This window comes from Pelodiscus sinensis, chromosome 19, assembly GCF_049634645.1.
Source record: "Pelodiscus sinensis isolate JC-2024 chromosome 19, ASM4963464v1, whole genome shotgun sequence".
In the NCBI taxonomy this organism is placed as follows: domain Eukaryota; kingdom Metazoa; phylum Chordata; order Testudines; family Trionychidae; genus Pelodiscus; species Pelodiscus sinensis.
The window spans coordinates 4,695,031-4,715,710 of NC_134729.1; the positions used below are offsets into that span (position 1 = coordinate 4,695,031).

The window sequence follows — 20,680 nt, forward strand, 5'->3', positions numbered from 1 at the left end:
CATTTATGAAAGAAGCTGGAAAAGAGAAATATTGGAAGGGTCATTCAACTTAAAAATAAATAAATCAAACCTCTGTCAAAACATCTTTACTTGTATACAGAAGATCCTGTTCCTGCAATGTTATGCATGCAGACGGACCCTACGAGATTAGCCTGTGTGCATCTCACTGCAGGATCAGAGCCTAAGATAGTTATGACTGAAATATTAGAGAGAAAGTTACGTTTCTCTAGGATTTCAGCTTGTTTACTTTGCACATTTGACAGCATGCTGTAGCTAGTCATTCCCACCATTTCTCTGCTGTCTTTCACAGAGCAAGAAAAGAGAAACATTTCAAAAAGAGGGCAGCAATTTTAAAGACAAAAACTGGCAGGACAACTTGAAGGAAGGTGGTTTACCTGAGATGAATTTTAATATTTAAGTACTAGATTCCAACTTGACAGCACCCCTTTAACTTTGAGATGTTTTTATGCATATGGAGTCAGTTTTCACAAGTATTTTAACTGCACACAGAGCACAAGACAAAGGCACCACACACCTTTTGAAAGGAAGCAACCTTGGTAATCACTTTCAGAGTGAAAGAATAATCATACAAAATGCTAAAGAATCAGAGAACACTCATAACTTCATCAAGTCCAATGTGTACTTCTGACAGCTATTCAATCACACACATGCAACAGCAAAACAGTGTTTTGCATTAATGCTCTTGGGTGTCCGCACAAGAGATTATTTTGGCTCTAGAAGATCATAACTATCAAGCCAACTCTCTGATCTTATTTCCAAAAACCAAGCAACAATCACACTGCCCTGGAATTGCCTGGAATCATATGCTATCTGGATTAACAACTGAAGTTTTAATGGAAGCAAGACAAAAGCATAAAATATATGGAGTCCATGAAAGTAGTGAACAAGCTGACAAGTTAGGTTATCAGATTTGCAAGGAGACAGGGAGGACATGTATCCTCCAAAGCTGTCAAAGTTTTTCGAAAGTGAATGCTTCAGGACCAATAACCACATGAACCGAAGCACAATCCAGCCTGCCCCATGCATGCCTCATTGACATACATTCTTACCTTTCTGATTTTGTTTCTTAGACATCCCTGCGTATTTGTTGTTATGGTCAGTTATACGAGGAAAAGGTAGTCCTCTCCCTTGAAAAATATGGCTGACAGCTGCAATTCACGAGTCGTCTCGTTTCAAACAGGAAATGGCAAATATTTGGTTGGGATGGCAAACAGGAGCTAGGATCCTCAGAAATTCTGCTGACTGAACAGCAAGGCACTAACTGCTTCCTCTCAACACCAACTTATCAGGACGCCTGAAGGCAGCAGCTCACATTGTCCTTTTCACAGATTCTGAAAGTAAAAACCAAGAAAGGAAATAAGTTAGAAAATTGCTGTATTAGCCATGTCTGCCCAAGAACTCACAGGTTCCTGGGCTCTTCTGGGCAATGCATTTTAAAAACAAAATTTACTTTATTGCTTAAAGGGCATTAAAAAGCTCTCAGAAAAAAAAGTGTAAACATAAAGCAGCAAGACGCCTAAAGATTGCATGTCAGCATCTTGCAGTTCTGGAATTCACTCAGTGTAGCCTTTACAAGACCATTTTACTGATGCACAAAAGCACCGCAGCCAATTTATGACCCGTTATAAAAACAGCTGTCTAAACAGACACTAACATGAGAATTAAATTTCTGTATGCAGGGATCATTATGCAAGGGACTAAGAGGCCAAATGTATTTATCAGACAGTAAAATGTAGCAGAAGTTTCATTCTTAATACTATAGCATGTTCAGTTTGAGCATAGAAAATTACCTTGCTTTGTTTTGTCTCTTACCACACCCATACCTTTCTGCTAGTTTATTCCAGCAAAGACTATGACAGAAACTGACTAAATGAGGAACAGTTCTCTCTTTGCATTGCATTTTCTTAAGGTGAGGAACTGAAGAAGTCATGTATGTAATTGTTCTCTGTTCCATTAATTAGTGCAGGAGCGTTGATAGCAGTCACCACCGTCAAACATGACAGGTGAAACAAAACAACAAGGTACAAAACAAACAAAAAAGACTAATAAGGAATTCTTTGCCATTGTAAATTGGCACAGCTGCACTGAACAATCTGGCCTACTAAAATCTTAGAGCCACATTGAGAAGGAAATGTAAAAACCTCAAAAAGTGGCGATTTAAATTGTGTTTCTAAAAAACGAAAACCAAAGGCATGAGAAGTGTCTGAAAAAACCATCTACATTCCTAGAATCAGTACATTCTTGAGCATGAAGTTACAGTTCCTAGTACATTGTTTAAAAAGAAAAAAAAACTGTATCCACTTTACTTGAGGCATAATTAAGAGGCAACAATAAACCCCTGCTTAGGCCCATATTCTAAAGGCATTCCCAGGATATGGTTTACACATCTAGGGAATGCAGCAACACTAACAGGATACAAGAAACTAGTAACATTGGCCAACTGCACATTAGCAGATGCATTTGATTTACAAATGGCGTATTTGCTGTACATTAAAACTTTCCAAGCTAAACTACATAAGTGGCCAAAATATGTTTCTTTTCTAGTCCCAGAACCCAAATATAATTTTACAACCATGAGAACAAAAGCTCTGAGAGACAAGAATACAGAAAAGCTCAGTGTGTTTTGAAAGCTGCATGCCTAAGAGAGCCTTTTTACCTATCGGAAAACTCTTGGAGGAAAGGTAGGAACATAAACTCCTGTCTTGCTGCCTTCGGCTCTTGGAATTAAATAACACAACCGGTTAGGTTTTAGTGCCTTGAGGCGCATGCCACCCATTAAACTTGTGGTGTGTCAAATGAAATTCAGAAAATAAAATGAGAGGCCGCAGAAGCCAGGAAATTTAGTGAAGGACTAAGTCTCCAATATCTAGCTAGAACTAGAAAATCAGCTCAACTTTTTCCTATTGCCAGGACCTTCAGAAAAATCACAGCTTGCAGAAACACCCTCAATGCTCAAAACAGATGTGTTCTGGATGATAGGCATATGAATAAGTTTCATTTCCCCACCCTTCTGCCTGCTTCCTGCCAGTACCCTGTAAATGATACAGGAATCCTGCTGTTAGAAATGCTAGAACCTAATTCCTGTGGACTTCAAGATAATGCTTGTTCAGGAGAAGGAATGCGGCATGTGCACACACCTGTGATCACAGAAATGGGAGTGAGAAGTCTACTTTTCTTACAATCTTTCAGAAGCGTAAGTATAATGTAAGGTCTGATGCAACATTTACTTTTTGGAAAACAAAACAACTTCTGTGATTCAGAGCACTGTGTGAAAGTATATAGGCAATTTTAAATACAGACAACATTTTATCTGCAACACTGGACCAAGGGCAAATTAGGGGTTTGTGGGGCCCTCAGCAAGCGTGTGTGGGGGTGCCCTCTGCTTCCCCCCAGTGCTCCTGGCAGGGAGCTGTGTCAGGAGGCAGAGGCCTGCCCTAGCCCACACGGCTAGCACTGCCAGAGAGCAGGGTCGGGGTGCAGGGGTTTCTCCCGCCCCCTGGAAAAGACCAGAGCAGGCAGGCAAAGTGGAGCAAATCCCAGCACTTCTACCCAACATCTTGGCAGAAGCACCAGATGAGAGGAGCAGGACAATCCCTGCACCCTGACTTGGCTCCCCAGCTGGTGCGGGTCAGGGTGATGGGGTTCCCATTTTTCTGGGGGTCCAGGGCACGGGCCCAACAGCTCATCCGCCACTGCATCTGACTGTCCCTTTAACTGAATTCCTTTGTTTTATGGGATTGCCTTAACCTCAATAAAAGCAGTACTTTTGACTACGGATTTTCTGTGAATGCAAATTCTTGGATAGTAAATAAGCTAGAGAGATGCCTCATCCAGACAAAACATAGCAGCAATACGTTTAACTAGTCTGATGTATTGCTCTTCATTAATACCTTTTATCTGAGAATCTCAAAGCCCTTTTGCAAAAGTTAAACCTCTTCAACCCTAAGGTAAGTTATACAATATCTTCATTTCAAAGAGTACATTAAAATAACTGCAGCAATTTAGTATTGGTAAAAACAAAGGCATTTACCAGCAATTCTAAGTTATTGTCAGGCTTGGTAAAGAACAGAAATGATCCTTTGATCCATTACTTAAGTAATATAGGCCCTGACAAATCTGATGAGAATATAAAGGCCTGCCGTGTAATGCTTAAGGATGGAATCAATAGGATATTATCATCTGAAATGGCCAGGGTGGAAACATAGCTTGGAAAGATAGACACAACTTCATCTTATGTTAACACCCAGTTCCACGAAGCTGTGCAATGTTCACAACCAGATGCTTTGTAAATAACTGACCAGCAGAGAAACTGCAACATGGTTGTTAGATGAAAGGCTTAGATAAATAACTTATTTTAGAGGAAGCATCTCTTTAAAATAACGGAAGGGTATTGTAAGTTTTTAAAAAATTGCAAAAGATAGTGTATTTGGTCAGAAAAGATATCACTAATGTCTCGCATATTGTATGGTATACATCAATAAAATGGATACAAAAACAAATATTAACCTTTTAAAAACAGTAAAGAAACAACTTGAAAACAAATATTTGATTTGTTGGATTTTAAACAACTCCACAATTACATTTAAACCCACAGATTATGTGGAATCTATAAAGAAAAAACAATAATTTGTGCTTCTTTTTCTGGCAGTGCAGCAATTAAGCTACTCCCAGAGCTGTGCAGTCACTTAGTAGATTACATAAAATAAGATGTAAAAAGGAAAAAATTAGTGTTTCTAAAGCAGATTGAAATTTAGAACTTAAAAACAAAGTTCACAATGTTTTCCAAATGGAGTAACAAAATGAGCAAGAAAATATTTTCAATCATTGTGCTTTTATTGTAGGAAGTACTAGGTATGTGAACGACTAGTCAACTAATCGACTATCCGATAAGCAAATATATATCGGATAGTCAACACGCTAGTCGACTAGTCGCTTTCCCCCCCGCTTGCTGCCTCTATCAGAAAAGAGGCGTGGAGTCCAGGGTCTGCCGCTTTGAAATGCCGCATGGAGCCTGACATGGGGCCTCTGCAGAGTTTCAAAGCCGCAGCACTGCATGGAGCCCGGGGTCAGCGGGGGACTGCTTGAGTCCCCCACTGACCCCTACTCCCTGCAGTGCTTTCACCTTTGAAATGTAGCAACAGCCTGGGGGCTGTTGCTACACTTAAAGGCTGAGGAGACCTTATCAACTAATTGAATAGCCGATGCAAATTGCACCGATTATTCGATTAATCTAAATTTAACATTCCTAGGAAGTACCAACTTAAAAATATATATTTATCCATAGTCTGTTTTAAGAATATTAAGATAATAGCCTAGAATTGACAATTAGTCAATATTTAAGCTCACTAGCTATCTAATGTTTGCCAGGAGAATAAGTTATCTACCCAGTGAAAGCTTTGCCTGGGTTATCTATTAAATAAGCTACAAAAATTGCTTCTGCTGCTGCTATCCCGAAGCCTAAAGAACAAATCTGCTGCTTAAAAAGGATTTTTACCATTTTCATGCTGATATTTCAAACTAGTGTTTTTTGTCTCTTGAACTTAACATAGTTCGTGTTGTACGGCAGCATCTGGCTAATTGGCTTTTGAGTAAAGTAGTCCCTTACCAAGCTATTTTAATCTTGTTGATCAAGCACACAGAAAGTCTTTGCGATTCTGCACACAATACCATTTCACTAGGATAAATCTTTCCATTTGCAATTTATAATCATTCTAAAAAAGAAACTATTGCCAAGATACCAGGGTGACTACAATCAGCAGAGGCATCAAACCATGTTTATCCAAAATATTATGCACCCTGCCTTTGTAAGGCATAGGCCTAAATACTGAATTAAAGACCAGGTAAATACCATCTACCAGAAGTGCCACCAAATTAACCTAACAATCCAACAAAATATTGTATTGTGTCTTACCACACGAATACTTAGAGCAGTCACAGGTTTCATATACCTGGCTAGGCATAGGAATACCAAGAATAATTAAGAACACAAAAAAAATTAACTTTTTTTTTTTTTAATTATTGTTGTGTCTGGCAAACCCCCCTGCTTCACAGCGGAAAGCATTCACTTTGTCAGCCTGCACTGGATCTCTGGAAGGACACTTGCTCTTTAAGCAAAATCCAATTAAGCCATAGAATTCCAACTGTCAGCATCATTAAAGCTTGACACAACCCTCCATCACTCCTCTTTGAAGACTTTTAGCTTTTCTCCTCCAGAGCAGATTTAAACCTGGTTCACAGGCTAGTGAGCCTAAATTGAATATTTGCATAACAGCAGGTTGGCTTTGGTACCTTCTGTCAGAAGAGGGAACTGAGGATGCCCAGGGATGCTGGAACAATGGAGGTGCTGAGAGCCACTGAACTAAGCTGTAAACCCTACAGGTGATGGAAACTACTTCAAGCCAAGAGTGAGTCCAGAGCCCATGAATATGCCATACAGTGGTAAAAGCTATTAGAAAAGTATGACAGGAACGGATTTTGAATCTATACAATCCGTTTCAAACGCTTATCTGAGGACAAATGCACATTTAATATACAGTGCTAATAACTTGACATGAGAAGGGAAGGGGTAGACGGGAATGTTTACACACTGTGTACAACTTGGTTTTCTGAGCAGAGGTCTGAAAGTGTCTCCAATACCATTGGCCCTAAGGGAATCTCTGATAGCATAAAGCAGCTTTCTTCCCCCTACTCCAGACTAATATTTTGCTATTTCTAGGACTCATAGACTTTAAGGTCAGAAGGGGCCATTATGATCATCTAGTCTGACCCCCTGCACCGTACAGGCCACAGAATCTCACCCACCCCCTCCTAGAATAATCCTTTCACCTATATCTCAGATATTGAAGCCTTCAAATAGTTTGAAGACCCCAAAATGACAGCAAACTCATTTTGTAAAAAAGAATCTTTTTAATCCTTACAAAACATTAATTTTCTAACCCATTCGAACTTTTATTCAGGATTTCCCCATATTGAAGACTTGCTCTGATTAATTAAATGAATGGAATATTTAAACACAGAGATGTCTATCTATAGTCTCCTTAAATCCACACCTGTACTGTTCTTGCAATGAAAGCATTATGCTTAGCTTGTCCTCTGCATAGATATTCTAGAACACACATACCTTTCACAATCTAGTTTTAGAATATGCAAACATGGCTTAGAACTCACTGCACCTCATCGATTATTTGTTGCACAAAACACGCGTGCGCACATGAAGATGCAGTGTACACAGAGGTAAAAAGCAAGAGACAATCATTTTGCTTTTCCATACATTTCAGGAGACCACATTACTCATGACTACTAGTAAATAGCGTTATATGGTGTTTTATCAATAGGAAAGTGAACGAACTCCATCTTGTGTAGGATTGTTCTTAGAAGACTTTCATTGTTTTAAAAAAATTGTTGCAATCTAGTGACTAAGAACTCACAAATCCTAATTCCAGCATTGTCACTGATGTGTTATGTAACTTCACTTCACTTCACTTCCACGTGCCTACTGTAATGTGGGGATAATTCACGTCTGTTGCAAAGTGTTTATACAGGTGCAAAGTGCTGAGTACGCTGGTCTTCAACTGTTTCATTACAAGGGAGGCATGTGTACCACAGACAGCATTATTAGGCCCTGTACTGAAAGAGAACCTCTCATGCTCTAACAGCCATTTTGCATGGGCCTGCAACCATCTGAAATTGTCCAGAAAAATAAAAGGGCCAAATCAGAGTGCGACAAAAACTTTGCATATTCATGTGAAAAAAGGAGACAACAGATAAGGAGGAGCTGAGTAAAAGGAGCAGAGACTAGCAGAAGTATCCAGGGCCCTATTGGAATAGAAAACAGAGAGGGAAAGAAGGATATTCTTGTCCCAATGATATTTTAGTGTCTCTTACAACCAGCTGTGAAACTTTAAGGCATACTTTGGACTGCAGCTAGGTGCACTCTGTCAGGTGTTTTGGGCCATGTTTAAGTCCACTGCCACCACTATTGGTTCATCAAATTCTTACTTCCCTATTGCAAAAATTCCTAAACTCTGCATTCTATGAAGTCTTCCATTAGAGATCTCAAAGCACTTTGCAAGCATTAAATAAACTTCAGGAGGGTGCCCCAAAAAGTAATAATGGACATGAATTGTTTGTTCTTTAGAGGTAGCTTGTTCATATTATTTACTGCAACAGTTTTCACACTTTTTTCCCTCATGACCCAGTGGAAGAAAATTGTTGATGCCCACGACCTAACAATTTGACTAGAGCAGAGGTCTCCAAACTTTTTAAGACAACCTTCACTTTTTGAATTTAAGTGCAATCCAGGATCTTCCTCAAACCCAAACACCCTCGACCCACCTCCTTCCTGTCCCTTCTCTGAGGTCCTGCCCCTCTTCACTTCATCCTCCAGTCTCACTCACTTTCACCAGGCAGACGCAGCGGGCTGGGGTACAGGCTCTGGCCTAATCCTTGTAAGGGATTTGGAGTGTGAGAGGGGCTCTGAGCTGAACCTGGGGAAGGGGTTGTGGTGTAGGAGCGGGTTCAGGGCACAGGCTCTGTAAGGGAGTTTGGTTCCAGGGGGCTCAGGGCTAGTGCAGGAGCTTGGGGTGCAGGAGGGGCTTCATGACTGGGGCAGGGGTTTGGAGCTGGCTCCAGTTGGGTCCTGCTTACCACAGGTGGCTCGTGGGTGGTGGTGTAGTGGAACTAAGGCAGACTCACCCCTGTCCCAGATCTGCACCACTCCCAAAAGCAGCCAGCAAACTCCATCCTAAGCCCTGTTGTGCCCCCCCTCTGCTCTGTGGAGAAAGGATACAGAGTGGAAGGGTGCACCTTGACATCAGTGCCCTCTTCTCCCTCCCCTCCCCTGCACAGCAAGCAGGGGGCTCCCCAGGGGAGGGGCAGCTCCAAAGTAAAGGGCAGGAGATGAGCAGCAGTGGGGGAAGGGGCAGCTGAAGCACTGGCATTTGATAACCTCCTAGCCAAACCAGTCAGAATCACCTGTCAGAGGCTCCAAGATCTACCAGTAGATCCCGAGCTACTGGTTGGTGATCACTGGACTAGAGTGTGGGCTCCAGAGTGAGGCTGAGGGTGAGCGCTCTGAAGTGTAGGAAGAGGCACCAGCTTTGGGGGTGTCAGAGTTGGGGCAGGAGGGGCTTACCTTGAGCAGTTTCCAGTTTGTGGTGCAACCGGGATGCTAAGGCAGCTTCCTGCCTCTCCTGGCACCACAGACCATGCTGCACCCCAGAAGCAGCCAGCAGCAGGTTTCTATCCAATGGGAGTGCAGAGCAAATGCATGGGGCAAGGGCAGTGCGCGGAGCCTTGTACGGTCTCCTCCCCATCCCCCACCTAGGAGCTAGGCCTGCTGCTGGCCATTTCTGGGGCGCAGCGCAGTCTGCGGTCAGTGCCAGGACAGGCAGGTAGCCAGGCTTAGCACCCCTCACCGGTCACCTGATTGCCCTGCAGCAATGAGACTCAGTGCCTGACATTCCACGACACAGTACTGGGTTGCGACCCATAGTTTGAAAACCACTGATTTACTACATATTTGAGAAACTGTGTCAGTGTGTCTGTCTGTTCATTAAAAAACTCCTTCTAAGCAGTAAGAGCTAGGACCACCAAATTCAGTATATAGCTTCCTCTTATCGTAATTTAAACCAAGGTAAGGGTTTGGTTGTGCCAGGAAAACAGGATGTGCCTGGAATGGGACTGCCTCTCATAAAGCTAGAAATGAGACAGAATCGCTAAGCAGGTGAAAGAGCTGGTTGAGATCACCCACCCATCCTGCATCCAGCACAGCCCTAGGACTAAGCCTTCCACCCTCTAGGTGCCCTTTAGGAAAGGCAGAGGGGGCTGAAGCTTGCATACTCATCCCCAGCCCCATTTAATTTTCCAAAAAACCAAAAATGAATTAAGGACCCAAGCAATGCTGGGTAAATCTCCCAGTGTATATACAGGAAACCTCCAAGTTGCAACCGCTTGAGTAGGAACCCCCTGCACTTACAACTATTTTTTAAAGTGTGGAAGGGGCCAAAAACCCGCATTTATGACAGTGCACGGTGCCTATCATCAATGAGGCTTCGAAATACGACATCCGACTTGTGACGCTTCCCCGGGAACCAATCATGTCGCAAGTCGGGGGTTGCCTGCCCACATACATGTGAGTTTCTCTCTCTCACTTGTTACACCACAATGACTATTTTCAAATAACTTTATGGGTTTGAAAGACACAAAAATAAGATTTTTGTTCAAGTGACCAACGGGTTTGGTTTTTTTAAAAATGAGTTGTCTTTTTTAGCTATTCTTTTTAAATAATCTGTAAAAGTTATTTGAACTTTTTAAAAGAAATAATCAGAAGAAAAAAAAACTCATGGAAGAAATTAAAGAAAACTTACTAGAAGTCTCAGAAGATGTGTGCTGTGAGATCTCCTGCCTTAATAGAAGGGGCAAAGGTGTTCAGTCTTTGAGAAGATCTCTCTTCTAAATAGCAGTTAAAACAAACCAAAGATGAATTTTAAGATCGAAAGTTCCTTTCTCTCAGAGGCAGCAAGGTGGAGGGAGAATGTGAGTAATCGACTACTTGCTTACAACCCTGGAGCCCAGGCTCATCAATTAACTGTGTACAGTTACACTTTCACATCTCTAATTAGCATAACACATCAAAATAAGATGTGAATGTTTTTGAATTGCATTATTGAGAGATAGATCATGAATACTGAATAGTCAGGAATACAAGAGTAATAGGCTTAGAATGGATTAATATATAGGCTTTTATGCTGGAAAACCTAGGCTGAAATAGATCACAAGAATGAACCTTAAATTGAGGTTTGCCTAATCAAAAAAGCTACTGCACAATTTGGAAGGACTGCTAAGGAAAGAACAAGATTTGAACTAAACAGGGTGCTGGAAGTGAGGATTCACCTACATTGACAAGAGGGAAAGTAGCACAATCCCTCATTTCCATGAATACTAAAACAAAACTGGAGAAAAGTGAGTCCTATGCTCCCCTCCAAAAAGCTGACTAGAAGTAGTGAAATGTCAGAATTGGGCTTTGACTCAAGAACAATTTTAGTGAAAAGTACATATTTCATCGAAAAAATATTTTATTGGGAAAGTAAGTTTTCTGACTTTTCATCAGAAAACTGAAAAAAAATTCAGCTGAAAATGTACACAAAAACCAAGCATTTTGATTTTGTTGAAGTTTTCAACCAAAACCAAAACAACTTTTAGCTCTGGCTGTAAAATATTAGACTGACCTGTAAAGCATTCGCTTCCCCATGGCTGCCCAGCAGATTCTTAATTAAATGTTGTGTGTTAAATGTTTGGCAAGTCAGGGAAACCATGCCAAAACCCTGCTGTTTCCAAGTAGTGTCCTCCCCATTTTTCTCTTCATAGTGCTGCCTCCTTTCTAGCCATCATTTTGTTACTTGTACAAGTGGAACGCCTGCAGAACCCAGTGGGAGTGGGTGTCCTATCACATCAGGCACCACCTCTACTCCTTAACAATTTACAGACCAGGATGTAAGAAGTGGGTGTAACATACAGACAGGGAGTAGGCAAGGACACTTGGCTGTATATACGCACAATTTGCAGGATAAACCATACATATTAAAGACCTTGCCCCTTGTCACAGTTGACACCAGTGTCCTCTTCTATATTTCCCCACCCTGCCACGGTACGTCTTCCTGTTAATTCCCATCCACCCAGTTTCCATTACTCATTGATCAGTTGTCCACCATTTCTCCCACCTCTTCCCACTGCCTAACCAGCCTTCCACATTCCCCCCATCTCTTTCCCCAATCTCAGGCTGCTATCAGCCCTGCACCACCCCCATCACCCGCTTATCATCCCCTCCATCTACTTTCACTATTTAATTACTCAGCCCCACACCCTTCCTCCCTCAGCCCTCGGCCCCATCACAATTCCACTGCTCTCACCAACCCCTATGCCTAGCCCCGGCTTTGCCCCTGATTGTACCCCACCCCACCCCCGTTAGCCCTCACCGACTCCTGTACCTGCCACACTGCTCTTCCCTCCCACTGCCAGTCCCTCCCCCCTCCCACTGCCCCCCCTCCCACTGCCAGCCCCTCCCCCTCTCCCACTGCCAGCCCCTCCCCCTCTCCCACTGCCCCCTCTCCCACTGCCAGCCCCTCCCCCTCTCCCCTTGCCCCCTCTCCCACTGCCAGCCCCTCCCCCTCTCCCCTTGCCCCCTCTCCCATTGCCAGCCCCTCCCCCTCCGTCCCCCCTTCATACTTACCCCTCCCCCGCCCATCTTCCACTTATTGCCCCTCCCCCACTGATGCCCCATCAAATATTCACACCCCCCCCGGCACGGACCCCTCCCCCCCTCATGCAGCCCCTTCGCTTCCCCTCCCCCCGGGCTCACCGCGGGCGGGGGGCTCGTTGGCCGGGCCGGGCCGCTCCCTTCAGCCCCCGCCGGCCCCTTTGCCCGAGGCTGGGCCGGGCCCTGGCCGGACGCCGCAGCCGCCCTCACCGTCTCCTCAGGCCGCCGCTGCCAGGCACCGGGGAAAAGGGGGGCGGGGGCCCGCACCGACCCCGGCAAGAGCCATGGAGCCCGCCCAACCAACCAACCAACGAACGGGAAAGCGCTCAGGAGCCGCCTCCTCCCGCCAGCCAATGGCGAGCGCTAGAGACGGAAACCCCGAGCGTGGACAGTGAAGCCAGCCAATGACTGCACGGGATGGCGCGCCCCGCCAGCCAATAAGGAGCGGCGAGAGGTCGAACCAAGTCGCACCGGCCAATAGGACAAGAAGAGTCTCCTTCGAGGAGTCGCCTGCGCGCCGCAGCCAATGGGCGAGTAGAGCGCGCGAGCCAATGCGGGTAGCGAGGACGCTCCGAAAAAGGGGCGTGGCTAGGAGCGGTTGAGGGCCAATCCCACAGTGTCCAGGGGAGACTGGCTCCGCCCCCTTCTCGCGCCGGCAATCGCCGAGTCCGAAGAACGGATAGCCGAGCCTAGTCGGAAATCATCGAAGCCGCCATCGCTGGTCTGGCGGAAAGAGCCGAGCTCCTTCCGGAAAGGGCCGAAGCTGGGAGCTGGCCTCAGCACCGGTGTGCCAAGGCTGGAGCATGGGCGTGGAGGAGCCGGAGCGGGGCAGCTCCAGGGGACTTCTGGGGTCACTGGCCTGGGGGGCCTCTGGGTTCCCTGGTTTGGAGGGGTTCTGGGAGTCACTTGTGCAGGGTCACTGGCCTGGGGGCCTCTGGGGGTCCCTGATTCCCCACCTCCAGGATCCCACCCACTCAAGAGCCCCTCGCACTAGGATCCCTGGTCACATTCAGGGTCGCTGTCCCATGCACGGTGCCTATTCCCATGCGGGGCCCTTGGCTCGGGGATTGCTGGCCACTCCTCTCTGCATCCCACGCAGAAATCCTGGTGCCCATCCAGGTTCTTTCCAGCGAGCTTTGGCTCTCAAGTCTCTGTTCTGCCAACACGAAGATCCCACATCCCAAATAGCCTCCCCAGTGCCACATTCTGCCCAGATTCCCCCCCACAGGGCCCCACCTTGTTCTCCTGGCAGCTATCAGAGTGGGACAACAGCAGGCCCTTCCTATCTTGGGCTGAATTGGAACCGGTGATCCAGCAACCAAAGGCTTCGTCCCCCCACCAGCACTTCCCAGTGTCTGGCTCAGCCTGTCCTAGAAGCATTTCAACAAAGGCCACCCTAAGCCCCTCTCTCCTCCCTTCTGCTCCAGATCTGCTGCCCTCTTATTTCTTGGAGCCGAGTTAGCCCAGCTTAGGGTTTTATTTCTGGCTCTCGTCTTTCAGCTGCAGCCTGAGGCTGACACCTACTGGGCACCCCTGGCATTGCAATGATGTCACATATCAAGGTACAGTTCTCACATTCAGCCCAAAGTGCAACACTGACAGTTTATTGGTAGGACAGGCAGCCTGTAGGCCCCAGAGCTGAGCTCAGTGCTGTACAAACAGGGTAAAGGACAATCCCTGCTCTTCTTAGTGCCTGCAGCAGCCTCATCAGCAAAATGCAGAACCTGCAGGCTACCACCAAGTCTGGTGCAAGGGCAGTCATCAGTGATATAGGACATTGGTGGTGTTAGGCCCCAGCCACATGTGGGGCAAGCTGGCTACACACAGACCCTGGCCCTTGGAACAGTTCAGAAGGGCCCAGAGTGGGTGGCAAATCAAGCTTGTGCACATGGGATCAGGTCAGTTACAAACCACTGCAACTCAGCCGTGAAGAGCATTCCATCTAAACAGCCAAGACTGGCACAGGGTGGGGGGATAGAAACAGGGACCAAGTGACATGCCAGGAAGATCACCAGCAGAGCAAGGACTAGAACCCATGTTCCTGACCCCAGACCAGTGCTGCAGCCACTACCATATGCAGCATACCTCCCTCCCCTCCTTAGAAAGCAGGAGGTGGGAGAGTGCACCATGAAAGCCTCTCTCTTGCTGCCCCATGCAACGTGCCAGGCTTGGGGCCTGTCTGTTCCTGCCGCATCATCCGGATGGAAAGGGAAGCCATCACACCACAGAAATACATCACATCTGAAAAATATTGCCCCCCACTCCAAGGTTACTGCTACTCAGCCAGGCCGGTTTCCTTTGCACCTGGCTCACTGGTTTGCATTTCACTCTGCTTGTGAGAGCAAACCTGGCCTGGTCAATTTCACTTCCTGGTTCTCATGCCCTTCTGTGAACCATGCAGCAGGGCAGGGGAAATCAGGAAAATTCTCGAAAGACTCTATTGCAAAAACAGTGGGAGGGTGTGGCAGCAGGTGGTCTCCCGCACAAAGGCTGCTGCCCATCACGTGGGTTTGGCTTTCTTCGGCTGCATGAGGCTCTCATAGGCTGCCTGCACCTCGATGAACCGTCTCTCGGCCTCCTCCACCTGGTGGCGGTTGTGATCTGGGTGCCAAAGCTTCACCAGCTCCCGGTACTTCTTGTGAATTTCCTCCACCGGGGCACCATCCGGGAGACCCAAAACCTGAGAGGTTGTAAGGAGAAATGACCCCACTGGACTGGGAGCAGGATGCACCAGGTCTCTGAGCTCTGGGGTCTTCCCTCTAGGGGGCTGGGAGGGGAGCTAGAGACACTGGAGACCCAGGGACCACATCCTGCCTGAAGACTGTGCCTTGGCAAAGGATGGCAGTGCTGGTTCAGTGTCCCAGTCAAGGCACAGAGCTGAATAGTGCAGGAGTCCCCCTGTAGGAGGTGATCATGTGAGCCTGCAGCCTCTTGAGCTCAGCATGGCCCCCAAAGTTTGGGAATCTAAGCGCTTCTGCTCACCTGCATTTGCTTCCCCTGGAAGGTGTGAGCTGAAAGATCCCTACCCCAAGCAGCTCCATGCCACCCAGAGTGGAAGCTGCTGCCTTTTCAGTCCCAATCAGGTCCCAAATTGAAAGCAGAACAGAGGGGGATGGATCCCCAAAGCTCTGGTGCCGCTATTCCTGCTGCTCTAACCCTCCTCTCCAGGTAGGAATAGAACCCAGGAGTCCCAGCCCGCCAGACCTTGCACTAATCACTAGCCCCCATTCCCTCTCACCCACCTCCTTTGTCCACATTTACACTAGTGTGCACCCTCATGCAGTGACCTGACGTCCCCCTCCTGGACACCCATTCCCCCCCTGCCTGCCTACCTTGTATGCTAGCTGCTGCCGCTCAGTCTGGAAGCTCTTCACAAACTCATAGACTTTCTCCCACTCCTGGAAGGAGCCGGCCCAGATGCCTGTGCCATCCGTCAGCAGCCTCCACGCACGGTAGGGCAGAAGGAGGAGCTGCTCCAGAAAGCTGCCCAGGGAGGGGAAGAAACTGAGCCAATCCAAGAGGGCGCCGATGGCGTCGGCCACGTAGTGGACAGTGGCAGCCGTGTTGCAGAAGGCACAGTAGGCCAGAGGGGTGGTGAAGGCCAGGTAGGCCAGGCCCAGGCGGTACAGCCGGGCGCTCAGTGTCTCTCCAGTGTCCCGGCGGGGCTTGTAGCACCGGTACTGCTGGGCAGTGATGCTGGCAGTCAGGCTGATAGGCAGGATGGCCAGGGCGCGGCCGTAGAAGACAGGGGAGGTGAGGAAGGCTGCCGTCAGTGTGTTCTTGAGATCTGAGGTCTGCTCTCCCACGCTGGACACCACATGCACCCCCAGGCCCACGGCCAGCGGCAGGGCCAGCAGGGCGAAGCCGGGCAGGGAGGACAGGCCGATCAGTGCCACCAAACCAAAGTAGATCCCCACCAGGACCTGGCCGAAGAAGCGCACAGGGCTGAGGGCCGGAGGCTCCGGGCTGCGAGGGTGCGACTCCTGGGTGGCGTTGGCTCGGGCCACCCAGCCAGGGAGCTGCCAGAACTCCCAGAGCCAGCCCATCCCGAGGCCCCCCAGCGTGAGCATCCACAGCAGAGCGTGGCTGTCCCGGCCCAGGTAGACATGGTGCAGCCCGACAGGGCCCCCCAGAGCCCAGAGGGCATAGGCCACCAGGAGCCTTTTGGCCATCCTGGCGGGGGTGGGGTGGACGTTGGCTCACACAGGCTCCAATACCGGACTAGAGGGGCGGGGCATCATCCTGCTGGGATGCCCCCTGCTGGCTGCTGGGAGAACTTTAGCTGTCCGTTCACTCTGAAGAGGAGAGAAGGATAAATAGATCATTGCATGGCATGGGGTGGGGGCCAAAAATCCCTCCTCCGGTGTGGCATAACCACACCCCATGCCGGTGCTGAGAGGGGAGACAGGCCCAGGGCACGGCCCCATGGATCCGTGCTGTCGGCTGTCTCCCAAGCCAGGCAAGTGGCCCTGATTGCCCTCTTCCTTCTCCCCATGCCGGCTGCCCCCCGCCACAAGAACTAGAGATGCCCCCCAACCAGGTATGCCCATGGCCCCAGTATTCGCAATCCCCAGACTAGGTCTCTCTCCACCCCATGTGCCCCTGGGAGACTGGGGACAGTGCGGGGGTGGAGATGCCTAGGGTGAGCTGGAACGGAGCACCCGGTGCCTGCAAAGGCCAGAACAGGGACAGAGCAGAATCCACCCCACCCCCATCAACCCCCAGCCTCATCCCAGAGCCACCCTGCGGCACAAACCTCTCTGCACATGCCTGGCGGGGCCCCGGACGCAGGCTGCGGGAAGGGGATGGGGGCTGAGCCAGCAGGACTTTGCTCCCCCTGCTGTGTTCGACTTTGCCCATGTCCCATGGGCCCAGGCGCTGACTCAGGGGGCTGGATTCTGGCTGCACCAACATCCACTGGTCAAAGGGCACCGGCTTTCCCAGCAGCCTCTGCAGCCCTGGGGCGCAGCTCCGTTGGGGAACGGAAGAGGGTCTCCTTGAAGCCAGCTGGAAATGTCTGGTGGAAGGAAGGAGACTCCTGCCCCTGCTCCTCTCCCTAGGTGCCAGCTCTCACTGCAGTCCTGCCCCAGACCCTGAGCCACGGGGCCCGCCTGATCCCCAGCCCCCATGCTCTGGTGGGGTGGGATGTAGCAGCTGTTTCAGAGCCCCCGGGTGGGTGGGAGTCAGGCTGCCTGTCGTTTCCTCCCTCCGCCCACATTTTCCATGCTGGGGTCCTGAGCCTGGGCCTGGTCTTGCAGGGCCTTGTACTCCGGGCTCTGCACCAACCCCAAGGGGCAGTCGAGGCGCCATTGGGTTCCCCCATGCTGCAAAGCCCGGGTTGTTCTCCCCCGGCTCCTGGACCGTCTGCCCCGCCGGTCCGTGGGATCCCCAGGCCCTGCTGTGGCCGGGAAGCAGCAGAGGGAGCTCTCTGCCTTCTAGCGGGAAGCCAGGCCGGAGCCCGACTGCTCTCCAGCTGCTCCCCTTCTAGCCAGGGCCGGGCACTTCCCAGGTTTCTGCACAAAGCCTGCAGGAGAGCGCAACGGGGAACTGGGCGGGGGGTGGGGGGCAGGGTAAACTCAGGCCAGCACCCCCAGCTCGGAGCCTGCGGATGGGGCAGGTCTGCTACTGGCCTCTACACAGCCCCCGGCTGTCCTCTAGCTACAGAGCCTGGCCCTCCCCAGCAGCTGATCCCACTAGGGGGGCCACAGTGCCCTGCCCTTGTGGGACTGCCCCCACCACTGAAATGCAGCCACCTCCGGGTGCCACAAGGCAGCTGTGTGGTGACCGCCGGGGTGTCCAGAGGCCCCAAATTGAGGCTTCCATCGTGCTGCACAGACAGGGAGGGGAAGTGTTTCCCCCGAGTCAAGGTCGGGGCAGAGCCAGGTGTCTTGAGTTCTAACCACTAGGCCTGGCTGCCTGTGCAGCGGCAAGAGGGTCACCAGTGGGAAGGGTAGGCGTGATGTGAGACAGGGTGCTGGGCCCAGCGCAACAAGCGATGGTCCAGAGACACCTGCACGGGGGCCGGAGCTGGCTGAGTGTGTTTATGGGCTGGACAGACAGATGGACACTGCAGGGCTGAAGCGTAGGACAGGGCATTTTCCCAAGCCTGGGGCCTGGCCTGCTGGCTTTGCTCCCCCCTCCAGCCTCCCTGGGTCACAGCCAGGCCAAGCAGCACCAGGCGAAGGTTGTGGAAAGGGGAACAGATATGATGGGAGAGGGGGAAAGGATCCTCCCCTTCTGGCCGGATTCTGGGAAGGGCCAAGAGCCCTTCTAGCAAATGGGGGAGGGAGACCATCTCGGATGCCTAGCAACTCGGGCACGTGGGCCCAAAGGCCTCACAGCCGGGACCCACGCACTGCGTCCTACATTGACGAGATTGGGGGGGATTTCTACTGGAGGGGAACAGACAACTTCTCACGTGGCTGAGCTGAGCTGAGATCCAGGCCCTGGGGGGCGGGACCTGCCAATCAATCATCAGCCCCCCCCCCAGCATCCCTAGTTTATTAATCCCCCCAATTTTCCTCCACAGTGTGGCCAGCGGACGTAATAGGCTGGGCCTGGCAGGCGCCTTGCAGCCCGTCACCCCCACCCGCCTCGGGAGCCGGGTGCTCTCCCCCCCAGACTCTAGTTTGCACAAGGCCGGGCACCCTCGCCTTTATTTACATGGATTAGCAGGGAGCTGGTCGCCAATTTGCTCTAATTCATTATTAATCAGCCCAATCTGCAATCTGTTGACTTAGCGGCCTGCCTCTCGCCCCCATGCAAATGGCATCATAGCGGGCTGGGCTTTAATATTCATTCTTTGCTTTTGTTCTGCCCCTCCCCCAGGCTGCGAAAGGGGGTGGGCGGCGGGGGGTTAAGAGCCTTGTGGGGGACTGAGATGCTGAGGGCCAGCCGGCCGGCTCAGGGAATGGGACACGGGGCCTTCTGCGCGCTTGGCCCAGCTCCGAGGGGCGGGGGGCTAGTTGTTACCACAGGAAAGTCTCTGCGGTGCTAGTCCCAGCTCTGACCCCCAACTGGCTGTGTGTCCTGAGGGGGGGAGGGCGCATGGTCCTGCCTCAGTTTCTTCAGCTGTGTTTCTGACCCCTTCCCCCACTCTTCCCCTTGCCTCGCAGACGCTCTCCTGGTGTCCCCCTCAATCCAGGTCCCACTCCCTGCCATGGAACTAGCAGTTTGTCAAGGAAGGGGGGGGGATTGAACCACTGGGGCAAGCAGGGTACTAAAGAGCCTTAGGGGCTGGGGTGGGATGGAGCAGTGGGTCCAGGTAGGGTGGATGGAGCAGGGGTGCTGGGAGAGCATGGGCGGGGAGGGGAGCTGGAGGAGGGACGTAGTGACTGAAAAGCTCAAGGAGCTGGGGGGAGGATGAACAGGGCAGATGAATACTCAAGGGGAGCCAGAGCCCCACGGTGCCCAGGGCGCCAGAGAACTGGGATTGGCAGGGAGTCAGCCACCTGCCCATGTGCTGCCATTAGGGGCACAGCCTCTCCCCTCCCCTCCCTTCCCATAGACTGGGTTGCAGCCCCCCATGTAGCAGCAGGCAGCTGTGGGTGCCGGAGAGCCAAGGCCCAGCTAAGAGTCAGGGCTCCATGGTTCCCAGTTCAGGCAGGTCAGAGTAGTGGTTAGAGCAGGAACTAGGTGAGTCCTGAGCTCCCAGCAATGGCGAATTTCCCCCAATCCTGGGATGCTGGGCCCAGATCTGAGTTAGGGGTCACCCACTGGAGTGGAGGGAGACTATGGGGTGTAAGTATGGGAATTACAGGATGGAGGAGCTATAAGGCAGGGAATGCACAGAGGTGACTGCTGAGGGGAAGGGGATGCTCAGGGATGACCGGTGGGGGCCACGGGGTAGGAGATGTGCAGGGTGACCAGTGGGGGCCATGGAGCAGGGGATGCACAGGGGTGACCGGTGGAGGCCATGGGGCAGGGGCTGTGCAGGGTGACTGGTGGGGGCCATGGGGCCGGGGATGCGCAGGGGTGACCGGTGGGGGCCATGGGGCAGGGGCTGCGCAGGGTGACCGGTGGGGGCCATGGGGCAGGGGCTGCACAGGGTGACTGGTGGGGGCCATGGAGCAGGGGATGCACAGGGGTGACCGGTGGGGGCCATGGGGCCGGAGCTGCGCAGGGGGCCAGTTTCGGGGCTACGGGTGACCAGTCAGAGGCGTGTCTGTGTCTTGCTGCCGCTCTGTCCATCGGGGCAGGAATCTGGCTGCCTGACAGGACTCTGCATGCTCCCCCCGCCCGGCCTGTCTTATTCCATGACAGCAGCGTCTGCGCGGCAAGTCCCACTGGGCAGCGCGGCCGAGAATCTTCCAGCGCTGCGGCCCAACGCTTGGCTAGCTCCGAGCGCAGCCACCCCGGGGGGTCCTGGGGGCAGCCAAGGATGGAGCCAAGCGGAGCGCAGCC

General features: G+C 50.6%; 2 protein-coding genes across 4 annotated transcripts in view; both read right to left on the reverse strand.

Moving 5' to 3' along the window:
* The window catches only part of SPATS2 (spermatogenesis associated serine rich 2), a 46,649-nt gene extending 34,028 nt beyond the window's left edge, over nt 1–12,621 (reverse strand). Inside the window, exons 1-3 of one of the 3 annotated variants that reach the window (XM_075901965.1) lie at nt 12,380–12,593; nt 10,389–10,473; nt 1,071–1,352 (exon numbers count right to left, since the gene is read on the reverse strand). In XM_075901965.1, coding sequence (XP_075758080.1) covers nt 1,071–1,095 — 25 coding nt within the window. In that variant the 5' untranslated portion in view covers nt 1,096–1,352; nt 10,389–10,473; nt 12,380–12,593. Of the gene's footprint in view, nt 1–1,070; nt 1,353–10,388; nt 10,474–12,379 lie in introns of all 3 variants that reach the window. The other 2 variants (XM_006131175.4, XM_075901964.1) reach the window with 2 other exon arrangements.
* A 1,239-nt stretch (nt 12,622–13,860) lies between these two features.
* DNAJC22 (DnaJ heat shock protein family (Hsp40) member C22) lies at nt 13,861–17,184 on the reverse strand. Its single transcript, XM_006131173.4, has 3 exons — nt 17,034–17,184; nt 15,610–16,572; nt 13,861–14,957 (listed from the first exon to the last, which is right to left on the reverse strand). The coding sequence occupies exons 2-3, from the start codon at nt 16,447–16,449 to the stop codon at nt 14,778–14,780; spliced, it is 1,020 nt and encodes a 339-aa protein (XP_006131235.2). The 5' UTR covers nt 16,450–16,572; nt 17,034–17,184; the 3' UTR covers nt 13,861–14,777.
* Between the last annotated feature and the right edge of the window lie 3,496 nt (nt 17,185–20,680).

Coding starts and splice junctions, on each gene's coding strand:
- DNAJC22 (XM_006131173.4), bottom strand. CDS start 16,449: ATGGCCAAAAGGCTCCTGGTGGCCTATGCCCTCTGGGCTCTGGGGGGC. Junction 14,958..15,609: donor GGCAGCAGCTAGCATACAAG/GTAGGCAGGCAG, acceptor ACAACCTCTCAG/GTTTTGGGTCTCCCGGATGG.